General features: G+C 46.8%; 1 protein-coding gene across 1 annotated transcript in view; it reads left to right on the top strand.

Moving 5' to 3' along the window:
• Ildr2 (immunoglobulin like domain containing receptor 2) overlaps positions 1 to 19,988 on the top strand; it is a 59,615-nt gene extending 39,627 nt beyond the window's left edge. The window contains exons 7-12 of the mRNA XM_028864481.2: positions 8 to 154; positions 1,165 to 1,341; positions 9,744 to 9,857; positions 14,021 to 14,234; positions 15,128 to 15,809; positions 17,132 to 19,988. Of these exons, the coding sequence (XP_028720314.1) occupies positions 8 to 154; positions 1,165 to 1,341; positions 9,744 to 9,857; positions 14,021 to 14,234; positions 15,128 to 15,809; positions 17,132 to 17,167 (1,370 nt within the window). The 3' untranslated portion in view covers positions 17,168 to 19,988. The remainder of the gene's footprint in view (positions 1 to 7; positions 155 to 1,164; positions 1,342 to 9,743; positions 9,858 to 14,020; positions 14,235 to 15,127; positions 15,810 to 17,131) is intronic.
• Positions 19,989 to 20,423: the final 435 nt, after the last annotated feature.

Here is a 20,423-nt window from a genome sequence, read left to right as displayed (position 1 = left end):
CTTCCAGAGTGGGTGTTTGTCGGCCTGGTGATCCTGGGGATCTTCCTCTTCTTCGTGCTGGTGGGGATCTGCTGGTGCCAATGCTGCCCTCACAGCTGCTGCTGCTATGTCCGCTGCCCATGCTGCCCGGATACCTGCTGCTGCCCTCAGGCCTGTGAGTAGGGGTCCGTGGGGGAGATGGAGAGTGATCAGAAGGAATGTCACCTCTCCATCTGACAGCCACGTGCCCTGAGTTCCTCCTCTACTCCTTACCTCTGGGTTCGGGGAAGACCATTCCTGTTTCCCTCCTCGGCTCCATGCACATCTGCATGCTGTTTATCCACACCTGCCATGCATTCCTAATGCTCATGGACACTGTAGATTAAAGGAAGGGCAGGATCGGAATGGTGAAGTTGTGGGGTAAAGCTGCACCCTTTCCTCAGAGCATTCAAACAGAGAGAACCTGCACTGGTCATTCTCCTTTGATGCAGAGAACGTCCTCCTTTTATAAGTGGAGTGTAAAAACTGTGACTTTGGGGCAGCATCCGGCAGACACCCATCCGTTTTCTTTACTCATATGATGAACATGGCCACAACAGGAACCAGTTCTCATTGGGGGGATTCACAGGTTTAGCTTACTAGTCAAGTCCAGGAAGGCATTGAGTTTGACATCCCAACCATAAACTAAATACATTATTGAAAGAGAGAGGAGCATTCTATCTTTAAGATCTTTAGGAATAAAAGTGTTAGAAGGAACTGGGTTACTGACTTTGCTTTTGAAAACACAGACAGGGGCCTTGTTCATACACAGCATTTGCTTTTCTTCTCCTGGAAGCATCCCTGAATGACCCTTTGCTAGCCCCCTCTGGAGGGACCATGGTAGCTTGTAGACAGGGTGGTTCCAAGTGGGGATGCTGCCATGGCAGCTATTAGATCCACTCTAGGGTTGCTCAGCTGCCGGATTCTAAACGCCGTAGTTCCTCATATTGCTGCCCTTTCCATGGAGCCGGAGGAATCCAAGGTAGAGTGGTTCTGATGGTCCTAGTGAACTAGTTCAGTTTTGGAAGAATGAATTCATGTTTGTCTAGGTGCTCCCTTCAAAGAATGGAACCTCAGGGATTGGGGTGTGAGGGTTGTGGAGGGTGGGACTACATAATCTCTCTTGCTCTTCATCTCCCTCCACAGTGTATGAAGCAGGGAAAGCAGCCAAGGCCGGGTACCCTCCCTCTGTCTCCGGTGTCCCAGGCCCCTACTCCATCCCCTCTGTCCCTTTGGGAGGAGCCCCCTCTTCTGGCATGCTGATGGACAAGCCGCATCCACCTCCCTTGGCACCAAGTGACTCCACTGGAGGAAGCCACAGTGGTAAATGTAGTCCCAGACTGCCCACCCCATGCTTGGCTTGGGTCCCTCCCTCACTCCTTGTGGATAGGCACAGTCAGTTCTTCAGTGATGTAGCTTTGGGCAACAGTGATCTCCATCCCCAAAATGGGACCCTTCCAGCTAAGGCAGGTATCTTTTGGAGTGCATATTAGTCTTTCCTAGGACTACAGGATACTCTGAGCCCTGTTTTCTTTTTCTTTTTTTTAATGTTCTTAGTAACTATAAAGGGAAGGAGATTGTAACTTAAACTATGATCATGTGGTTAAATAGTGATCTCATCCCCTCCTAGTGTTCGAGGTTCGCGACTGTACCAGGCACTGTGAGGGACGGCAGACTGTAGAATACAGCTTCTCAAAGGAGGGAATGGATCTTTACTAAGACAATTAGATGCTGAAGAATATGGTACTTAGAGTCCAAAGACGAAAGAGCTGGAGTTATTACAGTCTTCATGGAGGAGATGAGATCAGAACTGGGCCAGGAGAGATGAGGAAGAGTTAGGAAAACCGTGGGGCTGCTGACTGTCCCAAAGAAGGGAGGTCGGTCATTTAGTCAAATCCCAGCGCACAGATGTGAACAGGTCAGTGTCTAGCTTGTCCAGCTGCCTGGAAGAAGATAGAAGGGCTTGATGGGGATTACAGAGGGTCTTGACACCTCTCCAGAAGAGCTGGGGCTAGTGGTGCACACAAGTGGGGGAGCCGCCATGGGCAGAAGGCTGAGTGCAGAGATGGCAGGTGGTGAGGTGGGAGAGGAGCTCAGAGACCGAGAACAAAGCCCTGACTACAGCGTGCAGGTGCGCTTCACGAGCATCTGGCTTATGGTGGAGACAGTGGGAGTTGAGAATGCCATGATAAATCTGAGAAACACTTTGAAAGAAAGGAGATGTCAAGACATGAAGCAAAGGGGAGACTTCAGGATGAGCCCGAGTTGTCCAGCACTACAGGTCAGAAATGAGATGATTGGTGAAGGGGGCTGGTGAGGGGGACAATCAGCTTTATTCAGGGAAAGATGAATTCGTGCAGAGCAGAGACCGAGGGGCAAAGGTGGGTGGAGAGGTGGAGAGATGTTGAAATACAGCTTTCCTGGAGGCATTGGAACAGGACTGCAAGCTGTGAAGGTTAAGACTGTAGGCATCGTGGATTTCAGTGACTTCAATCTGTGTACGTGGGAGGTGAGGCAGGGTTCCCAGCCCACGTACTGAACCCCCAATACCTGGCTGTGGCAGGAGTGGACATCCTCAGTGAGTAATTGGTATTTGTGTTTGTCTCTTCCCTGGAACTATTAGTAGAATTCTGACGTAGGAGACTGGGAATGAGTCACAAGCTGAGAAGGAAAAGCTAATGATCAAGGATGCGCAGGGCAAGCGAGAGATAAAGACAGCACAGTCCATTTCCCTGGAGGAAGGCGCAGGCAAAAGAAAACGGAGGGGAACTTCACACATGCTTTCAGTTGCTAATTTCTCTTTACACCCCATTTCCTTTTCCTGTCTGACCAGAACTCCTTCACCTTACTCTTTATTTAATGCACTGAGATGATAAAATAAGTCTTATTAATTAACTAACAAGTATTTAAGTATCCCTCCCCTTTTAAGATAGGGTCTCGGGGGCTCACTATGTAGCTCTGGCTAGCCTGGAACTTGCTATGTAGACCAGGCTGGCCTTAATCTTTTCTCCATTCCTGCTTGTTGCAGTTTTAATCATCTGTCCCCATCATATTAACCAACTGCAATTCGTAGCAGAAAAATGAATTATGACAAGAATCCCAAGGCGCAGTAGTTGCCGACTTGACTGCTCACAGTTGGACGGCTCCCATGCAGGACAGAGGTCTGTCTTTTGCGCTGTCCTTTTTAGCACACGCTTTGTCCCCCTTGGGTGGCTCCCTTGATGACAGCGGTAGTTCTGGGGATTAGATACCTTTGGAGAGACAGAAAGCTGTGTCTCATCTTTGTGCCACTTTCCCCAGAGTGAGAAAATGCTCCCCAGAAGCTCTTCCCTCTTCCAAAAAGCCCTTTTCCAGCAGTTTCATCTGAAGAAAAATCGTGTCCCACACTTCTTCCTAAACCAGATGGGCTTGAGCTCACGAAGACCCACCTCTCAGGCCTAAACAACTATTTGCCTTGGAAGTGAGCAAAATCAGAGTCCGTTCTGTTAGCCAGGACATAGAGGAAAGATGGCAGCCAGTGCTGACCGTAGCTAGTCAGAAGCCCTGTCATCATGATATGTGTGTCTTGTGGCATCAGGACAGGGCTCTTTATAGTTCTCAAGAGCACATTCCTAGACTCATGGGCAGCGTTAGTGATGGTGTTCGGCCAATTTTCATTTAATGAAGATAGACTGGGCCAATGTAGATTATTCTTTAAGGAACACTAAAAATGTTAATAAATGCTGGTCTATAAAAATATGAATTACTTTTTACATCTGTATGCTGCTCCATCCATAGTAGGGTAGTCATCTAGCCATAGTAATTTTCGGGTTATATTTGTACACAACACTTTTTTGAACGTTGGTTAGGAAAGGCATCTGTGATGAGTTATGTAGAAAAGAGCCCTTTAGTTACCCAATGGAAGAGGATAAGGGGTACCCAGATTCCTTTTTCCCATCATTTACAGCTGCTACTCAAGCCCTTCTCTGTTACTACGACAAAAGATGGGCTTCTCCTGGGCTGCTCTGGATCCATCTTCTTTGCGTTCTCTGTCGAATATCCACACTTCATCCGCTTTCCACCTCACAGCTCTAACCTTCCGTCTCAGTGGCTCTTTCCTGTCGGCATTCGGAATGTGGTCAGATCTCTCCCGCTGAAATGCAGTCGTTGATAGAAGACCCTGATGTCCCTTCTCTGCTCTTCTCAGCCAAACCCCTTGAAAGCACTTTTAATACTCAGTGTCTCTGCTTCCTTCCCCTCTTACCAACTCAACTAACTTCCATCTTGCTGCAGGCAAGCTGCCTGATGGCTAAATCTGATGCTGCGTCACAGTGCCTCCCTTGACTTCTCGAAAATGCTGCCCCCCCCCCCCCCCCCCCGCCTTTCTCGCTCGACATTCTGCCTGTTCTGACCCATGCTCCTTTCTTCCCGTGTGCATCTTCTCAGTGTTGGTGTCCCTGCTTTGTCTGTGGTCCACTCTCCAGCTAATCCTGTCTACTGCCATCATCCATATGCTAATGGTTCCCAGTCATGATTTGTTCTGACCTCTCTTCTGCTGCTACGTCCCGTATATCCAACTGTTTCTGAATGTCTCCGGCTGGATGTCTTACAGGCATTTAAACCTTAGCGTCTAGGAATTCAGTCTACCCTTTCAAAAAAATTTTTTTTTTGCTTTTCTATTTCAAACCAGAATCTATATAACCTATCTTAGAGGATAGCATCATTGCTTACCTAGTGACTCAAATCAGAAGCAGGAATTCCTCTCTTATTCCTTATTCTTTACTCTCTTACCGAATGGTCACCAAGGCCTTCAGCCTATACTTTAACCGTGAATTGTTCTATTTCCCTCCATCTCTACTGTAGCTGTCCTGGTCCTCACTGCATGACCCCTTCCCTACCTTGCTGAGTGGAACTGGCTCCGCCCCCTACTGCTCCCTTGCTCTAGTCCATTTGATCTCAGTATACCTGGACTCCATTCATCCTTCTGACAAAAGAAGTGAGCAGGCAAGCAGGCTCTTGAAATGTCATTTTAAAATGAATAGAGGTGTGTGCCTACATATATATATACACACACACACACACATATATATATGCCTACTGTATGTACACAGAATATGCAAATTTTAAGACTCACTTCTCCCACAGTTGAGCTGCCGTCACCCTGGGGGTGGAATCTGGCATCTGTTCCACCATCCATAAACAGCCTTGCTGAGCTCATTAGGATGGGGCAGGAAGAACAAGCCGATATCCATGGAAGTGCACCTTAGAGATTGCCTGTGCTGTCCATAGGAGTCGGGCTATAAATGCGGAAATTGATCAAAACATAATCCAACCTTAATTAGGTCAAAATAGCAGCTTAAATTTTTTTAACAGCAACACGTTTTCTAGATTATAGTTGGACATCCCTGGGAATTGTCTAATGTTCTGTCTCTAGTACAAAGTTAGAATTAGAAGGCTGGTGGGAGAGGGACTGAACTGTGAAGAGCCTGCAAACCAAAGGACTTGGACCAGGCTGAACTGGAAAACAGAATAAATCACCTTTGACCCTGAGCTGAAACATCACCAAGAAAAGGCATTTTCTAAATATGCTGGACTTTGGCCAACAGTCTAGGCCATTTTTTGCTAAAATACCACCACACTTCAAAGAGTTCTCTTGCTTTTAAATTATAGGTAAAACCAACCTGCACCATTCCATGTGGTTTTTTTTTTTTTTTTTTTTTGGTTGGTTGGTTGGTTGGTTTAGTTTGGGGCATGTTAAATATACATATAGAATATAAGAAGTATAGAATATATTATTAAGTAAGTATATTATATTCTTACTTTGTAAGATCTTGGATGACTTTAACTGTCTTATGTAGTTCAGGTTAGCTCCAACTCAGGGCCATCCTCTGGTCTCAGTTTCATGTATGCTGAGATCATAGACATGAGCCAAAACACATGGCTCTACATGTTCTCAAATCAAGAGATAATCTGTAACTGGGGCTGGTAGCACACACTTATAAACCCAGCACTCAGGAGACCCAGGCAAGAGGAGCTACAAATTTGAGACCAGTCTAGACTGCATAGCAAGTTCAAAGACCACCATCTCAAAAAATTTTACAAATTTCCCCTGCCCTCAAAGAAATTAGAAAATTATAGTCTAATGGCATGGTTGCTGGAGTCTTGTTGATGGAAATAAAATAGATAAGAAATACAGAACAGTATATAGAAAAACTGTAATGCAGTCAGGAAGGAAATCATGTTGCTGGAGAGGATCAGAAAAAGGTTTCCTGGTGATTCAAATGCTGTTGAGCACATATGTGACACAGAGCCAGATTCTATGGAAATGAGAGAAGAATTTAGTGTGCTGTACAATCAAACTTGCAGCTTCTAATTTTATATAAAAATAGCCACACCCTTTAAAGGGAGAATTGTCTTGATTTTTAGCAACTAAAACCAAACAGATGATGCTCCTAAAGTCGGAAGAGCAATCATTTGCCTGTGTCTTTTGACAAATTAGAAGAATTTAAGTCTCTGACATCTCCAGGCTGCTGTGATGGAGAAGGCAAAGCTGAAGGATTCTGCCGCAGTGGAGTCTCTTATGATGCTAGTATTGAAAGCTAAAAGTCTCATCTTCCCCTGAGGCTGTAGTTACTGCGACTTCTCAGAGATTGATAACCCATGCACACAATCTGATCTGTATCATAATGAGGAGTGTAATTTTTCCTAATGACACTGAAGACAACCTAAACTCTAGTCCAAGCACCTCCAGCTGTTGCTCAGCTCTCTCTCTCTCTCTCCTCTCTCTCTGTTAGGGAACAGCTGGTACCTAGTTACAGATAGCAACAACCCTCCCTAATCAGTAATCTTTATTTTGGTGACACTGAAGATTGGCTGTAAAAGTGCTTCCCATATGAAGAACACCTGGGCAGAGGAGACAGAGCTGCAGGCAGAGGGGGCCCCTCCCGGACGCCATGCTGGTGTTCTTTCCTTAGAAAATGATATTGGTAATGACAGCCACAAAACCTTCTTGCTTCCTCAGGCTACCATTCAGGGCCTTCCCTTCCTGGTTAAAATTCTCCAGTAAATCACCCACATAACTTCCTATGCCATACTTGGTAATCCACACAAAACCACTTGCTAATTCCAGTTCATTCATGCCTTCATCCATTCGTTTGAATGTGCATGGTTTGAGTGTCTAAATGTGCCAGACTCTGTGCTCGATGCTGGAGATACGTAGGTGAACAGAGAACTCTAGTCATTGTCTTCTTGGAGGTTTTGGCCTATGGATTATTGCTTACAAAGAATACTTTCCAAAGAGCCATGAATCCTTTCCATTCCTAGGCTAGGAACAAGTCAACAAACATTTAATACTCGTTGTATGTAAAACACAGTCTTAGGCACATGGAAATCTTAAATTATAATAGCTTCAGAAAATTTTAAGATTATACTCATCTATATAAAGAACTTGGAATGAACTAGAATATATTAAGGCCTATAATACAAATTCAAATCAAATGATTTTTAAGTTGGGAAAAAGACTGGAACAGAAAGAGACAGAATTATAAGAGCCAAAGGAAGCTCCTTGGATGAGGTGGCATTTAAGATAACCCAGTTCAGTTCATTACAGAGCACTCAAGTGCTCCACTCATTAGCTTTTAGTTGTCTTCTCTTGAAGTGATTACATGGAAACTGAGCCCTGATGGGTCTCCATTCTCTGGAGGTCCCCCAGTAAGCCAGCATCAGCATACCTGTAAGAGGTTGGGACCCCTGTTTTTCAGCCCTGCACCTTATCCATCAGACATACCTGCCTCTGTGCAGACATAGTACTTCTGTGGGATAATTGCATTTTAATTGAACAGTCTGCACTACTCTGTAAACGCCTCTGCAGAAGTGGAAGAATGTGTAGCTTGATAAATAAAATCATTTCTGCTAAAAATGTCTTCTGCCTAGGGTTTATGGATAGACCTGACCTCTGGGTGAATGTGCCACTGAAACGTGTGTGCTGAGGACTTACTAATTTTTTTCTAAGCCATTTCACAATTTGAGATGGACATGCCCTGCCCAGTGTTTTCTCACACAGAAAATCTGTGCACCTGCAAATGGATGTGTGGGCGGCTTTCTTCAGCGCTTGGGTTGTGATTGGAGCCCTGTAGAATTTTTTATTTTAATCTTCCATGTAAATAGCTGGGGGGTGGGGGGCTTTTTCAGTAAAGTAATACATCCAGAGACAGAAAAACGTCACTTTTATTGGATATATATACATTTATGTGGTTTCCTTTTTGTTTTTTGAGACAAGGTTTCTCTGTGTGGCTTTGGAGCCTGTCCTAGAACTCGCTCTGTAGACCAGGCTGGCCTCGAACTCACAGAGATCTGCCTGCCTCTACCTCCTGTGCACCGCTTTGGGAACAGGGAATGTTGGAGTGGGATTATCCGCTACCGTTTTACATTCCTGCTGGCTAGAGGATAGACCTGTGCTTCAGATCGTACACTCTCTGGAATACCCAAGACCACTGCTCACTTCAGGCTTTGCTGTCTTGTGTTCTTCATCTGTCTCTTTAAAAACAAACAAGTAAACAAAAGCAACCCCTTCTAAAGAATCTCCTTCTATACTTTAGAGAGGTAGGACGCCCTAATCCAGTTAAGCTCCGGTCAATGAGACCACATGATTCCATGCCTGGTGCTGCCAAGCCAAATATTTCTGGTCTAAAATCCTCCTTAGTTTTTCAGCCACAAAATACGACCGATGGCCGTCCTCACTTGCATGGTGGTGAGGAACAAACTTCCCCGTAGACATTCAGCATAGTGGCTGGCACATTGTCAGTGTCCAGTGAGTATGGTCCAGTTACCCCAGTGTCCCTCCCTCAGCTCCATTCCCACCCCCGACCCATCTGTCTGTTATGCCTGTTGATGTCTTATCACCCTGTGGGCTGATGTTGGGCTAGACTTAGGGGATGTGGGGAGTGAGCAGCCTTGGTCTCTGACAGCGTGAGTGATGGAGATGGAGGAGATGGTATTATTTCCCCTGTTTTAGTCTTGTTTTATTAAGCCCCGAAAATAACACCTGTCTCTAACCACAAAGCAGCAGGTTTAATTAAATTAGTCACATCTAAAATATGGCATTTCTTTTCCTAAAAGGAAAATGCTAAGGAAATAAAATGGAAGTGTGATTAGAAATCCATGTGTTGTGCAGCTTGTTTTGTGCTACTGTGTATGCAGTCTAGAATCTAATATTAGCTCTTAGGCACGCACCATCCAGCTTAAGGGTTTTTTTTCCCCATCTCCCAGGCAACTGGAGGCTTTCAGTCTGCCTTTGTAAAGGTCTGTGATGCTTGGGGATCTGTCTGTGCACTTCTACCAAGTGCCAGTGTGACCTCATGCTGGAGAGTGATGTGGGCCCTAAACCAAAAGGGGTCTTCTTTTTCTGTTTCGGGTGAGCTTGTTCCTCCAGGGGAACTCAAAAGCTGCACAGAGGTGAGCTTCAGTACAGCTGTAGAAGGCCAGACAACAGGAAGGAAAGATCCCAAGTGACGGACCGGACCCTGCAGTGGGGTTTGGTTGTCGACCTCCAGGCTCTGCTCCAATGGCACCCTCTGGTAGAGGACCTCAAGTCTGCCTCCTGTGTATAAACCATAGTTTATTATTTCTGGGGGATTCCAAAAGAGCTGTTCTAACAGAACCACGTTTTCTGCTTGGTAAAATGAATGGAGGCCTCCTTTGCTTGCTCTTCTGTTTTCTAGCTCCCTCTCGTGTGCTTTCCTCAACAGTTCGCAAAGGTTACCGGATCCAAGCCGACAAAGAGAGAGACTCCATGAAGGTCCTGTACTATGTCGAGAAGGAGCTGGCTCAGTTCGATCCAGCCAGAAGGATGAGAGGCAGATGTGAGCATCTGTTAATTTCGTGTGACCTGTGCTTCATTCAGGATTTGGTAGCTGAAGAGGACATGGGGGTCATCAGATTTGAAGCTCTGAGCCAACAGTTTTTGTGACACCAATCCCCAAAAGGACCTCTGGGGACAAGGAAGGGCATAGAAGGGCCTCTATGGGAAGGATGGGACAGTGACATGTGGTTCATGTTGTGTCTGCCTGTGGGGCAGTTGGTCTTGATCGCTGTGGTTTTGTGATCCTGGGTTTAAAATATTTCATTAGAACAGTCCCCTTACAACCCTCTTTAAGTAATACTCAAAATAGTCACTTAAGATATGGGATGGCTCAGTCAGTAAAGTCATTGCTTGAGCAAGTGTGAGGACCCATGCTCAGGATCCCCAGCACCCATGGAAACGCTGGGCCAAGAGATCACATCTGTAACCCCAGCCCTGAGCTGGCAGAGATAAGCCAATCCCTGGAGCTCATTGGACACCCATTCTAGCCTGTCAGTGAACTCCAGGTTCAGTAAAAGACACTTTCTCAAAAAATAAGGTGGAGAGGATCAAGGAAGGTACTATGTCAACCTCTTGCATTTACATAGAGGAGCGCGCGCGCACACACACACACACCTGCACAGACACACCCGCACACCCGAGATGCGACTATTCACTATCAGCTGTCTCCAGCCTGAAGGGCCCCAGTGTGGAACAACCACATGCTGACTTACCACCTGGAGGCTGAAATGAAAATGGAAGAAACTCTGATAAATGAATCTAGGAAAAAGAGGCTGGACTCCCTCTGAGGTGCCCAACCACGGAGACGGTGGGGTGAGCAAGGAGGCTGTGCCTTTTGTCAAAGAACGTGTTAATTACTAAGTCTGTGGGTGGCAGGGCCCCAACCCTTCACTTAGCCACAGCCCTTGGAGACCGCAGCTGACACTGCTGAGTCCTTAGAGTGGGTTCCAAATTACTGTCTATCACGGGAGGCCGAGCAGGGCAGGTCTGACTTGGATGGGCTAATTATCAAGAGGATGCTGGCAAGCCTGGCTGTGAGGTCACTAGGCACTTTCTTTGAACCCTCTTCTTCTTGGAACCAACAACAGACTTGATGGAGCTGTTGGGAAAACAGTCCCAGACTAGAGGAATTTTATTCAGATTAAGGACAACATATTCCACCCAGTTTACAATTCTAAATTCATCCTGTCTGCTGCAGCCATTGCTGTGTCCTCCCACCAACCCGGCTATAAAAAGACCATCTCCAGATTGGAATGTCAGGAATGCAGATGTCACAGCACTTGACAAGCTCCTTGTAACGGTGTTGTCATGAATCTCTGTAAGGGGACAGAGATCCTAGATCCAGGAGAAGCTGGGGCAAGAAATCTATGAGTGTCATGGCTTAGAGGAAAAGTTAATAACTAAGATCAGAAGTAAAGAATGGACTTGAGTGTATGTGATGTCTCTGCGCTTGACTACCTGGATCCAAATGGTGTTCAAAAACTGGCTGCTCTCAATGTAGTGGAATCTTAGAGTTGAAAGGGATCTTAGAGATGGTCCGTGTCAACCTGTGCAGTGTTCAGATGAGGTAGCCCAGCACTCAGAGTATAGTAATGGAATTAGAAGAACTTAGATGGTCCCCATCTTGTGACTTATATACAAAAAATTTTGTGCTAAGCCGATTGGCCTCCTATCTCGGATACATACTGAGACTATGGTGGTTGAATGTTGAGACCTTGAAGTGATTGCTGACTCCACCTCCTTCACAGAGGAGGAAATGACCCAGGAAGAGAAAATCACCAGTGTCAAGACTAGAACCCAGATCACTAGTGCCTCCAGATTGGCAGTGGAACAACTGTGTGGAATGACTCAGAATATAGTTCTCTCTAGAGGTTGGTTCTATCCTGGAGAACAGAGAAAATCCTAGAGCGGATCATGGAGTGGTCAGTCTAGAACATCTCATTACAAAATAGATATCTTGGTTACACAGATTCTGTAAGAATTGGAGGTTTGAGGTCCAGGTTCATGAATTTGTTGGCCACTGTGATTCTCCTCTGTGTTACTCTTCTAAGTGGTGGTTACTCCTGGATATTTACATTCTTGGAATGTCTAGAGCAGGAATCTGCAAACAGTATCTTCTGGGCACAGACATATCAATTTCTGTTTTTTAAAAGTTTTATTGGAACACAGCCAGGCTAATTCACTTACGTATTTTCTATAACTTCTTGTTGAATGGCAGAACTGAATGGTGTGGCTCATAAAGCCTAACTTTCCCTGCTTAGTCCTTTACAGAAAATGTTGGTGTATCCCCGTCCTAAACTGCCATTATTAGATGTCTGTCAAAGGGTATGTTGATGTTAGTGTTCACCTTGGCAGAAGTTTTAGTGTGACATATAACCTGGACAGCTTGTTACTGTGAGTGGTCAAGTAGTGATTGTACTTACCATCTGGAGAAATGAAAATGTCAAGTATTCCCCGAAATTTAGAGAAAGTTCTGAACCGACAATATTGATTTGCATTGGTTTCATCAAGTGCATTTTAAAGCGTGTGTGTGTGTGTGTGTGTGTGTGTGTGTGTGTGTGTGTGTGTGCTGGAGATGGCTCAGAGGATAAGAGTGCTTGCTGTTGCTGTACAGGTATAAGGGCCTCAGTTTGGATCCAGACATCCATGAAAAAAGCTGGACATGGTTGCCGTTTCCAGTAACCCCAGCTCTGTAGGGCAGAGACAAGAGGATGACTGGGGCTAGCTGACCACCAGCCTAGCTCCAGATTTAGTGTGAGAATAAGGAGAACACACCAAGTCCTCTGGCTTCCAGATGCATACACATAGGCATGCACCAGATACACACACACACACACACACACACACACACACACACACACACACACACAAATAGACACAGTCAATTTCTTTAAGAGGAATATAAGTTTAAATTTTTATTATAATTGAAAACCCAATGACCCCTTGTGTAAATTGCCATTCCTGTGTGTTCTTGGTAAAACAAGATGAGGAGGTCCTGCTGTTGTACAGAATCCCCCTGCTCCTCCCAGGATCACTGGGGATGGAGGGAAAGCAGAGGGAACCTGAGATACACACTTCTGCATTCCAGCATCTAATCTTAGCTCACCTTTCACTCGGCAACAAGGACTTAAACTAGTAAATGTTGTTTTTAATAATATTTTTGAAGTCTCAATGAAAAGATTTAGAAAACAAGTGGATCCTGTTACATTGCAAACAGGTTCACTAGATTTGTTTTTTAAGTAAAATGAAATCCAGTACATTTCTAAGTTCTATAAATAATCAAATTTTCTGGGTTGTTTTTTTTTTCCAGCCCAGATCATAATTCTGGTCCTAGTCCATATCCATAAACACTTCTGCACAAAGCTACTTAGGAAATAAGAAAGCTGTGACTAGGCATCTTTCTTACATTTTTAGACTGGGACCAGAGTTCAAGCCACAGCTCAGTGGACATAAAGGCAAAGTCCATTCTCCTTATCTCCAAACTTCTAGCCTGGCCACTCGCCACTGCATAAACCTGGAATACTTTGGTAGGGAGGGGAACAGACCCTAGAAGTGGGCAGGATAGTTTAGACCATGAGCATGGTCTAAAAGGTGAGTGTACTGAAACCAGATGTTAACATACTCTTGACCTTGACTTTGTGCTCTTTGGGAAACGGAATGGTGGAAATTGAACGGAATGGTATGTATGGTGGTGGTACTAAAGCCCCTTTCTTGGGACTGGGCCAGGAGTTGGAAAGATGCTATGATTGATGGCTTTTTCCCCCTCTTTGTCTCTTTTGGCCCAGCATGGCTGGGATCGTCGAAGTTCATCACAGAAATTATATAGGACAGAGAAAAACATTTGAACAAGGGTGATGTACCAGGAGGCCAGCTGCAGACAGCCTGAGTTCTGGGAAGCCTGCCTTAGGTGGAACAAAGACAATTGTCTCCCTGTTCCAAGAACAGCACGTAGGAAGCCTCCCTCTCTGTAAGCAAGTTGGGGTTGAGCTGGAGCCAATTCCTGCTGAGCTAGGAACACAGATACCACCGCTGCAATCTGCAGCCCACACTGGTCAGGACCAAGGCCCTCAGGCAGGAGTTTCTGGAGTATCCAATCTCAGCCCTTAGCAGCATTCCCTTCCTACCGTGTAGAAAACTCTGTGACGGCGGCTTTTGTCCCTGCAGATAACAACACCATCTCAGAACTCAGCTCCCTGCACGATGATGACAACAATTTCCGCCAGTCCTTCCACCAGATGCGGAGCAAGCAGTTCCCTTTGTCAGGGGACTTGGAGAGCAACCCGGACTACTGGTCAGGTGTCATGGGAGGCAACAGTGGGAACAGCCGGGGGCCAGCCCTGGAGTATAACAAAGAGGACCGCGAGAGCTTCAGACACAGGTGACGGCTGTCAGAGGGCAGGGGCCACCATGTGTCTGTTCTAGTCTATTCTCCCACATTTCTTTCTAAGGGCTATGGAATCTCTCTCTCTCCTGCGTACGTTACACCCTTGTGACATCATGTGTGAGAAGTAATCACTTAAGGCTTGTTGAAGTGTGTCTTCGGCCCCTTAATGAACTAGGACATTGCTTTCTCCCTAGGTTTTATCCTATAACCTTTAAAGATTCCCACCCACCATCTCCATTGTCCTCATCATTTGTCATGCATCGTATTAACATCCTTGTAATTAATCCTTATCCTTCTAAAAAGCAGCTACTGTTAATGTCCCTATTTTAAGGCAAGGCAACATCAAGTTCCAGATGCTAAGGAATTTTCCCTGGGGTGATAAGCCAAGCCCAGTCAACATTTAACAATGTGTTCCCCAGCTACCTCCCTGACTGGCACCATCACCCATCATCTGCCCTCCAAAGATAGTGACCCCACCTTCCTCTCTGTGGCCTCCTGACTTAATAGGTCACTTGGTCCTTGGCTCTGAGGGAGGGACAGCCCTCTCTTTGTCACCAAATATTCCAGTCTCCTGGGACCAGAGCTGTGTGTTGCTATTTGCTATGGCTGTGAGGATGGGTGGACTGTCAACCAAGGGTCTCATCATGATCAGAAGGTGATCTGTCAGTACTGCACCGATCACAGGCTATTTCTAGGTACACAGCTCCATTCTGATCTTTCACACAAACTCGTGAAAGAGTTTAGTTTGCTCTTGGTGGACAGGCGGCATGAAAAACGCCGAGGTGACTCATCCGAGTGGAGGGCAGAGGCTGGGCCTCTGGAACGCTGGGGGGTGTCTTGCAAGGTTTCCCCTGCAAACGCAGTAACCAGTGACCATCTGCCCGCAGCCAGCCGCGCTCCAAATCCGAGATGCTGTCGCGGAAGAACTTTGCCACGGGCGTGCCGGCCGTGTCGATGGACGAGCTGGCGGCCTTCGCAGACTCCTACGGCCAGCGGTCGCGCCGCGCCAACGGCAACAGCCACGAGGCGCGGGCCGGGAGCCGCTTCGAGCGCTCGGAGTCGCGGGCGCACGGCGGCACCTTCTACCAGGACGGCTCGCTGGATGAGTACTACGGGCGCGGCCGCAGCCGCGAGCCGCCGCCGGGAGACGGGGACCGCGGCTGGGCTTACAGTCCCCCGCGTCGCCGGCCGCCCGAGGAGGCTCCGCTGCCGCGCCTGGTGAGCCGGACCCCGGGCACCGCGCCCAAGTACGACCACTCGTACCTGAGCAGCGTGCTGGAGCGCCAGGGGCGAGCCGAGAGCACCAGCCGGGGTGGCAGCCTGGAGACGCCGTCCAAGCTGGGTGCGCAGCTCGGCCCGCGCAGCGCCTCCTACTACGCCTGGTCGCCGCCCGCCACTTACAAGGCTGCGGCCAGCGAGGGCGAAGATGAGGACGAGGCGGCGGACGAGGACGCGCTGCCACCCTACAGCGAGCTGGAGCTGAGCCGGGCCCCGTCCTACCGCGGCCGCGACCTGCCCTTCCACAGCAACTCGGAGAAGAGGAGGAAAAAGGAGCCCGCCAAGAAAACTGTGAGGGTGCACCCCGAGTCCTCCGGAGCGGGGTGGGGTGCAGGGCCCCTGGCGGGAAATACGGGGTTGGAGGCCCAGGAGAGGCACCAAGTCATCAACCTCACTCTATCCAGGGTCAGATGGAGGAAGTAAGGGTGGGACCCCTCAAGAGACAACGACAGCAACAAAACTTATTTTTTAGAGTAGATAATGGGTAGACTATTGTAGGAAAGACCCTCAAAATCGTCCCCGCTGGCCTTGACCTGGGTTTTTGTGGTCTTCGTGCAAAATATTTTATGCATGCTTATGTGGCCATTCAAAGAGCACCCGTCTTAGAGACACCAACAAAGGACAACTTACCTGCTTCCTCCTGACTCTGGGTGTATGCTGGACACAGTACCTTGCATACGTGAAGGAAGCCTTTGCCTTCACTCAGATTTCTTGTTAATGGACTTACATAGACTTGACTGCTTTTTCTGTAAATGCAAGAGCAGTCTGCTCTTCCTTCAGCCCCTGAAAGTGGGCTATGGACTTCAGAAACATTGGGGAACAGTCACATGTCCAACAGCGGGGTGCCAAAGTACTTCTGACCCCCCCCATCCCTTCTCTCTCTCTCTCTCTCTCTCTCTCTCTCTCTCTCTCTCTCTCTCACACACACACACACACACACACACACACACACACACACACACACACAATGTGCTTTGGCTATCATTTTCCATGTCCAAGAATTTCTGTTCATCAGGTAACCTGCCTGCTGGGCATTTTGTTTCCTCCATTCCAAGCTGGGCTGCCTGCCTACCTTCCTGCCTTTTCTTTTCAGTGGAGCTCAAACCCAGGGCCTTGCCCATTCTAGACAAGCACTCTACCACTAAGCTACATCCTCAGCTCTGGGTATTTTTTGAATACGCAATATGGAGAGAAGGACAATGAACAGGAAAAAGGTGTTTGGCATTATTTTAATTTCTTCCAAGCTACTAAGTGTCTTTTGTTGTTTGTGAACTATAGAAATGCCATGGCCAAGGTACCATGAGGGAGGAAGAAGCTTCCAGGTGACTTCAGGTTAACGCTACACCACTTACACTTAGTATTGTAGAGTTCTGACCATCATTATCTTTCAGACAATAGAAAGTTATTCTTTGGCCATGGAACCCACTTCCATCTGATGTATATTGGCTTTAGCATTTCCTGGGCTTTGGAATAATCGTCACATGTCTAACAAAGTCCTGAGTCAAGGTGTGCCTGGTTTTGAGCAGGTTCTCAACTCTCCCAGTTACCATCAGTTGTGTGTGGTGCTCTATCAGTCTGTGGTTTAATGTGGGGCTCTTTGTGCTTTTCCCTAGAGTGACTTTCCAACCAGAATGTCCCTTGTGGTCTGACCGTTTCAACTCCGGATCACTAGAAATCAGATGCAGACTACGAGATGAGACACAAATCTGAGAGCCAGCAAACCTAGGACCTTCTCTGGCCAGCAGCCACCTTGGAAGATTTGTTGATCTCTGCTTTGGCTATGGACAGGAGGCATCCTTTAAGGAGGCTGATTTCAAACCCTGGTGCCCAATCTATCTTGAGAAACTTACCAAGAAGACAACGATGTGTGAGAACGTACCACATAATAACCCACAGGGTCTATCTTGCCCCACCCACATTTCCTTAGCGGAATCTGTGTCCAGTTCTGAAACAGATAGCTTTGGACCCCTGACCTCTAGAAATTACCTATGCTTGCAGTATGTTTTTCTACAAGTGCTGTTCTGTGCTTAGAGACAGAAGAATTTATTACTACCATTAGAAGACCTTCCGCTCACAAGAGAGATAACTTCGAGGTAAAATGTACCTTTTATCCCCATCACTTGCAGTGACTGAGTCTTGTTATGCTAAAATCAGAAGGCCCTTGTTGAGCTTAATGGCAGTGACCTCCTGGGCAATCACACAGAAATGGCTTCAATTTGCTGCTGTGACTCACAGTTCTTAAGTGGCTGGGCAAACAGGATAGCATTTTGAAAAGCTGCCCAAGTGGTCTTTCTCTGTCCATTCGGGGGACGTAAGTTGCGTCTCATCTTTCTGTTGTGCAGAGTGACATCCGAGCCTTGAACTCCTACGTCTCTCTCCTCTCCGCTCCTCTTCTGAACTTTTCAGGGAGGGGCTGGCACGTCTGAGGGTGTCCCACTCCATTCTGCAGTGTGACTAACTTGTCATCAGGTGCCTTTGACAGATGTTCAAAACACTCACGTGAAAGAGGACGAGAAAAGGAGAAAGCAGTGGTACAAGAGGAGGAAAGGGGAAGAATTTAGGAGGAAAATAATATGCCGTCTCATTGCATCTTGAATGTGGGTTATTTTCCCACAAACACACTCAGATTTTTTTTTTATTGGATCTCTACTTCATTTAAGGATTATTTCTACCATCCCGATTCTGCCACTGCAGGGCACCAGGGATGTGGTGTCCACCCCTCTTGGTCTCCCTGACCTGCCACTGTAGATGCTTTGGAGAGAAGAAAGGCACCACTTTCTCAGCAAGAAACACTTCCTCTTCCTACCCTTGCAAAAATAATTGGTTTTGCCTAAATCCCAAATTGAGAAGGCTCTGGACTTTGTAATGTTCGTAAACTGCCAAAGTGGCCATGAACTCTTCCCCTTCTCACTGTTCCTGTGCATGGAGTTTGTCCTCTCTTGCTGCTCTCGGACCCCATCAAATGTACCTGAACTATCTATCCTCCATGGTGAAAGAAGAGCCTGGTCACTATTGCCATTGTGTGTGTGACAGTTTTATCAACTCAGCAGACTCAGAAGAGCATCTAGCCACGACCAACAAAAGAACTGCCTAGCTGAGCCAGTCCCAACTGGGGATTCCCACTGGAGAGGAGAAGTTTGGTACTCCTATATGTTCATTTACCATCAAGGATAAACCTCTCGCATGTCAGGATGTTTGGCCCTGAATCAGTTACTCATCCTTCACCTTCCTTGACAGACTTTTCAGTCTGCGTTATTGTGGGGAGACATGTGATTGGGTGAAGTGACTAAAGAAGATGATGCTTGCTATCCCATAATCCAGCCGTAGTCTATTCTCTTACTGATTGATGTATACCCTCTGAAGAAGGTTGGGCAGAATTTCCTCAAGACTTTTCCAGGGCCGCCTGCCTGGAATTCCAAAGTCTATTCTGCTACCATCCATTGTTCTTCATGACATTTCCCAAAAAGGTCCCATGTGTGTGATGTAAGAAGCTGCTGGGTGAGGGTTTGAGGGATAAGCTGATGTCATTGCTTGGAGGGGAACTGGCCTGCCAAAGGATGTCACAGTTACTTTGGCCTGCCCTAGATAGAACAGGAAGATACTTCAGCCCAGCGCTGGCACTTCCAAGGGCTGGAAGACAAAAGCCATAACCCTGGTGCTGAGTTTTAGACTTGCTAGTGTCCCTGGCCTCAGAAAGCCTAGTCTGTCTGTTTGGGCTCTAAATCAGTATGGCAAAAACATCACTTCTCAATCACCAGCTTTTGATTTCAACTTGCTCAGGCACCTCTGAAGAATACTGGATAGCTGCGGTAGCTATTGTTACACTGAGCACTGTGTCAGGCTTCTTTCCACCAAAGAGCCCCATAGCACAGGCTACAGAGACCAAATAGATTGCTTTGTAAAGCCAGGGGGCATGTGTGAGCTTGGTGAAAGCTGAGGGGGGCAATAGGAAAAACCTGTTAAAACTGGAAACATAAAGTTCCAAGGCAAAAAGACAATAGGCAGACAATTTTTAAAAAAATCAACGTAAAGATGATAACAGGCTTTTGAAATAACTGGGAAAGGGGGGGGGGGCTCAGATTGCTCTTTGTAGGGCTGCATGAATCATTTTGAGTTTCCAGACCTTCAGCAGAGAGAGAAAGCAGTCGTTTCTGGGTGTGTGGATAGGAGATAATGCTCCATGGACAAGGCGAAGGTGGCTGTCCTCGGTGCCCTTGACTTTTCTTTACACATCCCAATAATCTGTCCTGCATAGGAAGTGCCTATACATATTAGTTCCTTTCCTGTTTTCCTAGGGCATAAAGTAAGTCTGGTATAAGAGGTGATCTTCATCCACTTGAGTCCCTACAATTTAATAAGGAAGCTGAGACATGCCCAAGAAAGGATAAGAATATTTTATGCATATGAAAGGAAATAGTGCTATGGATAAATTATAATAAACCCAGAGATTTAAATTTTTTAAAACTTAAAGGGGAATATTTTGATATTTAAGTGTTGTTGTTTGTCCATCCATCCCGTTTTTTTAGGACAGGCGCAGTGATCTGCAAAGCCAGGCTGTGAAAATCTGAACTGAAAGAGGTGAAGGAGAACAATGGAGAGGGATGAGTGACAGGGGCCCTGGGGGGCTGGAGCTCCTGCCTTTGCCTGTGAGTCACAGATGAGTCAGGGACAGACCGGAGGAGGGAGCTGGGAAGCAGGTGGCTGGAGGTGTCCCGCGGTGCAGTGTCCCACACTGCTCAGAGTTCTCCTCTAGGGCAGGTGTAGACTCATTAGGAGACTGAGGACAGTATTCAGGTCTCCCACCCAAGCCAGCCTTGGGGAGCTCAGCATCTGCTCCTCCAGACACGGAGGACAGCTTGGTGTGCAGGACTTGCACTAATGTAAGAAGTTTCACACGGCATTTCA

The sequence above is a fragment of the Peromyscus leucopus genome, chromosome 15 (assembly GCF_004664715.2).
Source record: "Peromyscus leucopus breed LL Stock chromosome 15, UCI_PerLeu_2.1, whole genome shotgun sequence".
Classification (NCBI taxonomy): domain Eukaryota; kingdom Metazoa; phylum Chordata; class Mammalia; order Rodentia; family Cricetidae; genus Peromyscus; species Peromyscus leucopus.
The sequence above is the reverse complement of the archived record's forward strand: the minus strand, read 5'-3'. Positions and strand labels throughout refer to the sequence as shown.